The sequence below is a fragment of the Sardina pilchardus genome, chromosome 17, assembly GCF_963854185.1.
Source record: "Sardina pilchardus chromosome 17, fSarPil1.1, whole genome shotgun sequence".
NCBI classification, from domain to species: Eukaryota; Metazoa; Chordata; class Actinopteri; order Clupeiformes; family Clupeidae; genus Sardina; species Sardina pilchardus.
Window position 1 is genome coordinate 7,968,719 of NC_085010.1, and position 10,000 is coordinate 7,978,718.

The 10,000-nt window shown below is 46.4% G+C and overlaps 1 protein-coding gene across 1 annotated transcript in view; it reads left to right on the plus strand.

Moving 5' to 3' along the window:
- Window positions 1-10,000, plus strand: part of LOC134061920 (filamin-C-like) — a 101,334-nt gene that overhangs the window by 47,067 nt on the left and 44,267 nt on the right. Inside the window, exons 4-8 of the mRNA XM_062517756.1 lie at window positions 3,688-3,838; window positions 4,325-4,443; window positions 4,683-4,760; window positions 5,149-5,311; window positions 5,707-5,907. Coding sequence (XP_062373740.1) covers window positions 3,688-3,838; window positions 4,325-4,443; window positions 4,683-4,760; window positions 5,149-5,311; window positions 5,707-5,907 — 712 coding nt within the window. The remainder of the gene's footprint in view (window positions 1-3,687; window positions 3,839-4,324; window positions 4,444-4,682; window positions 4,761-5,148; window positions 5,312-5,706; window positions 5,908-10,000) is intronic.

Sequence of the window (10,000 nt, forward strand, 5' to 3'; positions counted from 1 at the left end):
CACAAACAGCAGGAGTCGAGCGCGCTGGCAATCATGCTTATAGCCCAGGGAATCAACCTGCATGGATGCAACATCTTTGATTGGGAATCAAGCACAATAGCAATCAAGCTAATAGCCCAGGGAATCAATCTGCATGGATGCAACACCTTTGATTGGGAATCAAGCACAATAGCAATCAAGCTAATAGCCCAGGCTGCTAACTCTGTAACTAGTCTCTTAAGACATCGGGAGGGAAGTTTACACAATGGACCAGCTGGCTACCGCTACACACACACACACAAACACACTTTGAATCTGTAGGTCCACACCACTGCGACACTAACACACAACTCTACTTATACTACTCATGCGAATGTTACACTCGCCAGTCTCCACTTATACTAGACCTGGGACACACACACACACACACACCACTGCAACACTCATTCACATAAGTTATATTCTCCACTTGTGCTTTACCTCTGAAACCGCTTCCTGCATTACTGAAAATGACTTCCTGTTCCACTGAAACGACTTCCTGTTCCAGTTAAGCTCATTTGACTTCATGCAGCACAGTGCAGATCTGGCTATATGTGATGCATGCTGGACTTAACGCAACGCACGTTTGGCTCAAAGTGATCACAACCCCTTTGTATCAACGCACAGGGACACTACGGAGTAAAAACAACCTAGAATCTATTTGTTCAAAAGTTCAAACTTTTGTTTTGAGAGTAAAATTACGTTAATTGGTGGAGTTTTGAGCATGACCATTTTTTTTTGCATTAACAATGAAATAGCTACCTTGTTTGCCCAATAATAATAATGATTTTAACAAACACATAGATCCTTCATAATCGTAACTTGCTGATTCCCCAGGGCCACACCCAAGTGGGTTTGTGTAGGCATGTTCAAACGCATACTTCATTCATACCCTTTTGTTGAAATACCACTAATTATGTCAACAAAGGCGGCAGGTTCATACACACAGACTTCATTCATACATCGGACCCTTTTTTTGAAATACCACTAGAAATGTGGGTTTCACCTTGTGTATGAATGGTGTGTGTGTGTGTGTGTGTGTGTGTGTGTGTGTGTGTGTGTGTGTGTGTGTGTGTGTGTGTGTGTCTGTGTGTCTGTGTGTGTCTGTGTGTGTGTGTGTGTGTGTGTGTGTGTGTGTGTGTGTGTGTGTGTGTGTCTGTGTGTGTGTGTGTGTGTGTGTATGTGTGTGTGTGTGTGTTTCTGTGTGTGTGTGTGTGTGTTTCTCTGTGTGTGTGTGTGTGTGTGTGTGTGTGTGTACACGTGTGGAAAGGACGGGAGGCAGGAGAGTGGGTATGTGTGTGTGTGTGTGTGTGTGTGTGTGTGTGTGTGTGTGTGTGTGAACCTTCTGTTCTGTTCTTACACCTGTAGTTCAGTCAGTCAGTCTTAACAAGGTGGACTAGACTGAGGATTGATTTCGCACACACACACACACACACACACACACACACACACACACACACACACACACACACACACACACACACACACACACGCACACACACACACACACACACGCACACACACACACACACACACACACACACACACACACACACACACACACACACACACACACACACACACACGGCACACACTTCACACACACTCATACCCTTTCATGTGTTTGCCATCTGCTATAAACCTGTCCAGCCAGCAGACATTTCTCTTTCCCTCTCTCCCTCTCTCTCTCTCTCTCTCTCTCTCTCTCTCTCTCTCTCTCTCTCTCTCTCTCTCTCTCTTTCTTTTTGTCTTTATTCCAGGCTGGTTCTCTCTCCCTCACCACCCCCTCTCTCTTTTTCCTGACTTGAGAGGACATGACACGAAGCCTAATGAGTGTGTGTGTGTGTGTGTGTGTGTGCGTGTGTGTGTGTGTGTGTGTGTGCGTGTGTGTGTGTGTGTGTTCTTGTGTGTGTGTGTGTGTGTGTGTGTGTGTGTGTGTGTGTGTGTGTGTGTGTGTGTGTGTGTGTGTGTGTGTGTGTGTGTGTGTGTGTGTGTGTGTGTGTGTGACACTAGTCCTAATGAGGGGTAAATCGTGATGTTGGCAGAGTCTTTTGGACTGATTATGTTACACGCCAGTGAGATGATTAAATGTCTTCCTTGTGGATTTGATTCCTTCTCCTTGTTTTTCTATTCCCCTTCCCCTCCCCCCCCCTCCTCTCCCCCTCCATTCACCCTCTCCCCTCGTTCTCTTCTATGCTGACGACAACCTTTCAGACGTCTACAGATGTAGATCTCTTACCAAAGCAGAGAGCATTCTGTCAGAAATCAGGGACCTTTTTTTGAGCTTTGCTGTTGAGTTGTTAACCTGCAGGCAGTAGCTACTGTTACCCTGTAGGCAGTAGCTACTGTTATACAGCATATCCCTTTTCAAGAAACAGGAGAAAACAGTCAAATACCTCCTTAAATAAACACCAGAGGTGTGTTCAAATTCGGCAAACAGTTTGCCAATGTTTACTAATTTGAATGCACCCCTGAACGGTAACGTGAGGTTTTGATCATCTCTTCACCCTTACCAAAAATAGGTATACTTCAAGTACAAGTACAAGTAAATATACCAGAATCTTCCCTCAGTATAAGCACATTAAGTATGTTTAAGTTGAAGTACCAAGTACACATTAGGCTAGAGATATACTTAAACCTTTCTGAATACTAATTAGTATAAGCCAAGTATAATTTGAATGAATGTATCTCTGATAGGTACACAAAAAGTAAAAAAAAATAAGTAGGCTCAAAATGAGTAGACCAACAGTACACGTCCATAAACTTCTTTTTGCTAAGGGTATCTCTTATTTGCCTATGTTTGCAAATTTGAACACACCCCTGAACGGTAACTTGGAAGTTTTGACCCTCTTCTTCGTCTCTGTGCCTACGAGTCCTAACATGTTTTAGTCATTGATAAACACGCTCGATAATGTGCCTATCTATCTGGATGGCTGGACAGTGCGTCCGCTGTGATAGATGGACCTGGGCAGAGTGTCCCTGTTCTATTTGGGGTCCGTTTGATGTGGCCTGAGTCATCTCTGGATCATTTCCTCTCTGTTCTCGTCCTGGTCAGATGAAAGAGGAGATCTTGTTTGAGGAGTCACACTGAGTTCACCCACTGCAGAGTGTGCTGCACGGGGAAACATGTCCCAAAACTAAAGTTGCTAGCCTTTTAGCAGCTTAGTTGGTTGGCAATGGGAAATTGCAACAAGGAAGACAAGGAACTGACTCATTGGCAAGACTTAAAAAAAACACACACACACACACACACACACACACACACACACTCCTACACTCATACACATACATTCTAAAGACTAGAAACACTCGAATGCATTAGTTCCATTTTATTTTACTAACATGTTGTCATCAGTGCTGTTAAGTAGATAAAACAGAGTGGCAACACTCTCATAGACCCCCACAGGAAACAATGGCAGCGTTTTTCCAGGCTACTTCCACGTTATGGGAGTTTTGCAACTATTAACAGCCAATCTCTTGATCAGTAGTCAATGACCCCCCTGCGATTCAGCCATTCAGTGCAGGGTTTTTGGAACTTTTGTTCGCATGGTGACAACATCAAAGCGCGTCGCAACTCTCTCTCTTTCTATGGCTCTGGTGTGTACATGCTGCGTCGCTCTATCATGGATCATCATGACCTTTGACCTCTGTGTCCCTTCCTGTGTCCAGGTGATTGCCCCCGAGGAGATCGTGGACCCAAACGTGGACGAGCACTCGGTGATGACCTACCTGTCCCAGTTCCCCAAGGCCAAGCTGAAACCAGGAGCACCCATCCGCCCCAAGATCCTGCACCCCACAAGGGCCAGAGCCTACGGACCAGGTGACAGAGAGAGAGAGAGCGAGGGAGAGAGAGAGAGAGAGAGAGAGAGAGAGAGAGAGAGAGAGAGAGAGAGAGGAGAAGGAGAGGGAGAGAGAGGGGGGAGAAGGAGAGAGAGAGATGGGGAGAGGGAGAGAGAGATGAGAGAGAGAGAGAAACAGAGGGAGAGGTGTGTGTGTGTGTGTGTGTGTGTTGGAGGGGCTGAGCCTATGCACCAGGTGAGAGAGAGAGTGAGAAGGATGAATAGATGAATAGATGGGAGAGAGGTAAAGAGAGGAATAGAGAGTAAAATGTTGGAGAGGTGGAGAGTGACCCGGATAAGAGAGAGAGAATGTGTTATTGTGCTGCAGCATGTTTTAGGGAGTGAGTCAGCAGAGTAATATTGCTCAATTATTTACTTCAAAATATTGCAAGACTACTGCAATAATGACTTGCTCTTTCTTCTTCCCCCCATCTCTCTGTGTGTGTGTGTGTGTGTGTGTGTTTCAGGCATCGAGCCGCGGGGCAACATGGTCCTAAAGCCGGCTGAGTTCATGGTGGAGACGGTGGAGGCGGGCCTTGGAGAGGTGCTGGTGTATGTGGAGGATCCAGAGAGACACACAGAGGAGGTTGGAGCACACACACACACACACACACACACACACACACACACACACACACACAGTACATAAACGGGCGCACACACACAAACATTCTCTCTCTCTCACACACACACACACACACACACACACATGCACAGTCCATACACACACACACGCACACACACACACACACTAGTAAACCCCCTCCACTACCTAATGTTTTTGTGTATTTGAGATTTGATTTGTGTCCACTTCATGCTTCACAGGCTAGAGTGATCCCCAACAACGACAAGAACAGAACCTATTCTGTGGTGTATGTGCCCAAGGTCGAGGGCCTCCATAAGGTATAGTGCTGAACCTATTCTGTGGTGTATGTGGCCAAGGTATGAGCCCAAGCTTAATTCGTGCAAGTTACTGTTCTACATATGGGTGCCGTGCCGTTCACTGTTTCCAGGTGCGGTGGTAGTGGCTAAGGAGCTAGGCTAGCATGCAGTAGCCTGAAAAGTTGTGCCCTTGAGCAAGACACTTAACCATCAGTTGCTCCAGGGACAAAGGCTCTTAATACTATACTTGACATACGGTAATAAGTAGCTTTGCATAAAAGCGCCTGCTAAATTAATAAATATTAGTAAATATTTACTGTAATGAATGTCTGAATGTTTACCCACTCGCTGGGTGAGTGCTCTGGATGATGCCTGTCCTCTGAGGGGCCTTGTCCTGTCTCTTCCCCAGGTTAAGGTGCTCTTCGCTGGGCAGGACATCGACCGCAGCCCCTTCATGGTGCAGGTGTCCAAGGCTCTGGGTGACCCCAACAAGGTCCAGGCCCGTGGTCCGGGTCTGGAGGCTATGGGCAACATGGCCAACAAGCCCACGTACTTCGACATCTACACCGCTGGTATGTGTGTGTGTTTGTGTGTTTGTCTGTCTGTGTGTTTGTCTGTCTCACTGCCTCTGTGGTATGTCACATCTAAATGTTTCCAGGCAACTTTATTTTTTTTTAGCAATGTTTCCTTTTAGAAACGCATCTCAAATAAAGTTGCCTTAGAGCGTTTTCAACAGTGTGCAGGCCTCTATCCTCCTGTCACTACTGACAGGTCAGGCCTGGCACCTGGAATAACCTTTTGGAGCTACATCTAAATGTTTCCCCAGGTGCTGGTGTTGTCTTTCCTCAGTTCCTCTTTCAGCCTCTGTGACGTGTCGGCTTTAAATGTGTCCCCAACCTCTGGTGTTGTCTTTGCTCCGTTCCTCTTACCCCCTCTATGGTGTGTCACGTTTAAATGTGTCCCCCAGGTGCGGGTGCTGGTGACGTGGGGGTGATCATTGTGGACTGCCAGGGCCGGCGGGACACGGTGGAGATCATCCTGGAGAACAAGGGGGACAGTGTTTTCCGTTGCACGTACGTCCCCGTGCTGGAGGGGCAGCACACCATCTATGTGACCTTCGCCGGACAGCAGATACCCAGAAGCCCTTTCACTGTGACCATCTCCGAGGGTGAGTTCATCTCCCCCAACACACACACGCACACACACACATGCACACACACACACACACACACATACAAACACACGCATACACACAACACACATATATGAGCTCCCCTTTATCTCTTTATATTCTCTGTATGAGCCGTTATTCAGTTTTTAATTGATTAATGTTTGATTGATTAATGAAGTAATCAATGGTGTTACCCCCCTCTCCTTTTCTCTTCTCCCTGTAATCTAATCTGACGAATGGATAATCTGATCTGAATAATCTGATAATCTGATGTTATGAACTGATAAAGCGTTGATGTGCAGTAGTACTAATACAGGATGGAGTAATGTCATGGGGCTTGTAGGGACGCTCGTCCAGTTTCAGAAGGTAAAAGTCCACACTAGTCAACCAAAACCTTAGCGTTAGCATTAGCATTGCTGACTGCAGGTAGCGGATGTCACTTTGTCAAGTCTGGACCAGAACATGGCTGGAGCAAAGACCCGGCATGGATTTTACCCTCCGAAGCTGGACTCCTAGACCCCTTAGAGGGCGCTCCATTGTGTGCTGGGTTAAGATTGCTTATCCTACCCAAGGGGATATGTGTGTGTGTGTGTGCGTGTGTGTATGTGTGTTGTTTATGGGCTAGCCTCTAGGAGGCACTCAGCGCTTGTATTGTGGTGCTGAGTGCTTATCACTACCCAGGAATATGTGTGTATGGTCCAGCCTCTAGGGGGCGCTGTATTGTGTGCTGTGTCAGGGGCTATGTGTGGTCTGAGGCCCCAGGAGGTCTGGCTTTGGGTTTGGAACTGGGGGATCTTTTGGGTTGTGCTGTTCCTGGACGGGCTTTGGGTTCTGGTGGGTTTGGGGTTTTTGAGTGTTCTTTTTTGGTTTTGGTGAGGGTTCTATTGGGTTTTGAGGATTCTTTTGTGTTTTTGATTTTGCGTTTGAGGGTTCTGTTGGGTTTTGAGGATTATTTTTGGTTTTGGGTTCTTTTTTTTTTTTTTTTTTCCTTTTCTGTAGCTGTGGGTCCTTGCGTTCCTTTTTTTCCATCTGAGCAGGAGAGGCCGGAGCCCTTTTCGGAAACACTGGCGTGTGTGCGTGTGTGTGTGAGAGTGTTTCCTCATCCTCTCACCTGTGTGTGTGTGTGTGTGTGTGTGTGTGTGTGTGTTTCTAGCTCCAGCGAGTGCGCGGTCTCCCGGCTCCCCGGTTCAGATAATCCCCCAGTCTATTCGCACGCCGCCCGGCTCAGACAAGGCCCGGAGGGTGCCTCCCCCAACGCCACCCAAACCCAGTGCGACCAAGTTAGTAGCGGCTGACCGCAGGGGGTCCGGCGCGGTCTGTGCTTGTGCCCTTAGCCTGGTGTAGAAGCCTGGCGACCCCCCCAAACACCCCCCCCCCCCCTCCTCGGTCCTGCCTCGCCGCGCCTCTATTTGCCTGGCCACCGCTGCCTTGGCTCTCTCTCTCTCTCTCTCTCTCCTCTCTCTCCCTCTCTCTCTCCTCTCTCTCTCATCTCTCTCTCTCTCTCTCTCCTCCTCTCTCCCTCTCTCTCTCTCTCTCTCTGTCTGTCGAGGGCTGCTGGGACAGATCTGCTTGTTGGCATGCACTGGCACTTCACTTTACCTGCTCTGGCATCATCAACCAACCCAGCGAGAGAGAGAGAGACAGAGAGAGAGAGAGAGAGAGAGAGAGAGAGAGAGAGATACAGAGAAAGAGAGAGAGAGAGTGTTCTATACGAAAAAGAAAGTGTGTGTATTATTTGAGTCAAAGAGCAACATAGAGAGAGAATGTGTGTGTGTGTGTGTGAGAGAGAAGGAGAGATGAATAAAAACAGTTGGCAGCATGTATCGAAGTGCCAAACAGATTAGATATATAGAACATTAAGTGAACTTAGGGTGGGCTCACCATGCTGTAGGTCTGATTGGACGGTCAACCTTCACCAAAGCTCCTCCCCCTAATTCCCCAACAGACTCAGGAAATGAACTGTATGGAACTGTACATGAACTGGCCCTATAAGCCTCTTTACGTTTGAAACATCTTTACATTAACACAGAACACTGAAACAAATTGACATTCCTTTGAAAAACATTATGCAGTGATGTGTGTTTTCAATTAAGCTCAACATCTTTCTAACCGTGAGCCCCTTAACACATTATTAAACTTGATTAAAACAAAAACAAACCTTGAATTAACTTGAATAAATGAAAACAAATTGACCTTATCTACATCAATATTACACATAATGTTTAACAAATGTCTAAAGACAAACTGTGAACATGGAGGCTACTTCACTGGGTAAACCTGCTGTGCAAGGACTGAATGTGAATTTAAGAGTGGCCACACCCAGATGTGTGGTGTACGTGAGTGTGTGGTGTGTGTGTGTGTGTGTGTGTGTGTGTGTGTGTGTGTGTGTTTGACAGAGAGAGAGAGAGAGAGAGAGAGAGAGAGAGAGAGAGAGAGAGAGAGAGAGAGAGAGCTTTGAGGATATCCATAGGAGGGAGTTTTCATCGGGCCTGCTCATCCCATCCCTCTGCTGAAGGCCATGGCTTGGCGTTGGGTGGGACGTGTCCATCCTGTGACCCAAACAATCCTCTAACCCAGAGAATGAGAATGCTGCTTCCCACCCCTTTGGTCTGTTTTTAACCCAGAACCCGCCTGAACCCAACTCCCATAACACAAACACCATGTGGACTGTTGCTAACAACTCATCTCTATTAAACCATCATCCATTTTTAATTATGACTTTATTTTTTTGGGATATATTTTTGTTTTGTTTTCATTTTTCCCCCATGACACACGTCTTTAGAGGTGAAAGCGAGGACTATTTCTATTCTGGAAAGCGTTGACTTGAGGGGCTTCTCGTTTTTTTTTGTTTTTTTTTTCGTTCCTTTCCGGAGCGCCAGCGAGCGGGTGGCCCTGAGTCACTGCGCTGTGTGCTTTAACAGACTCCTAACGAGGCCCCAGGAGCTCGTTAGTGTGCCAGCTCTTAATTAGCTCTCGCTCCCAGGGCGCCCGTCACGCACACATCTCTTTAAAAAACGCCCTTTAAAAAGCCAGCGGGCGCAGAGCTCAAAACCCTGACGTTTAGCGCTGGACTTCCTGTTTGCGTTTGCGTCTCTTCGGCGACTGCCAGGAAGCTGCCGAGGTCCTTCGGTGCGATGAGCTCACCGGAGAGGGACGGCGAGCGGTGCCAAACGCAACTTCAGAACCGACTCGAGTTCTGACGTAAATAAGAGAGAAGGAATACGGCGCATGAATAGAATAGTTTATGAGGTCATTAGTAGGACTGCAGCACTGGAACCCTTTCTCTTAAGTCACGAGGAATTTGGGCTCGTAAATTCCGCCAGGCTGAAATTCAAACTGATTAGTTTAAAAAGAAAAAAAAAGTTTTGATATAAACAATATGCATAGTAGAATAAAGAGAATAGCCTTCATACCCTAAAAATAAAGCAAACTAAAATAAAGTAACTGGTATTCAGCAGGCACTTTTATTCAAAGTGACAGTTGCATGTCGGCAATAGAATAAATGTCTACTTCTAACTCCACCAGAGAGAGAAAGCGTTAGTAATCAAGGATCTTTGATTCACATTTGAATGAAATCATCAATCTTCGAATGCCCCATAACATACCATAATAGACCGATGTAGATGTTCATAACAGTGTAATGATTTTAATATTTATGGATTAATAGGAAGCTAAATGCCTACCACAATGCCCCATTATTTACAGTAGTGTTGTCAGTATTTAGTGACGTGTAAGTGAAGTAAACGTGCATCTTTTAATTAATCTTTTAAATTCACTGTCTTAATGCCTCTAGAGGCAACATTAACAGCAGACGTACAGTGTGATCATAACTTTAATCGTCCCCGTTAGACTTTACCAACAGGAGAGTAGCTCACCCTTTAATTAGTGGTGCAGCTGAATCGTGTAGGCAAACAACAGTTATGACCCTCCTCTTCTTCTCCATCTACCTATCCATCCATCCATCCATCCATCCATCCATCCATCCATCCATCCATCCTTTCCTTGCCTAATTGTCCAGTAACGGTGCTGTTTCCATGGAAACCCATGCCAAATGATCCTTGTGTGTCAAACACACTAACCCTGACATCCC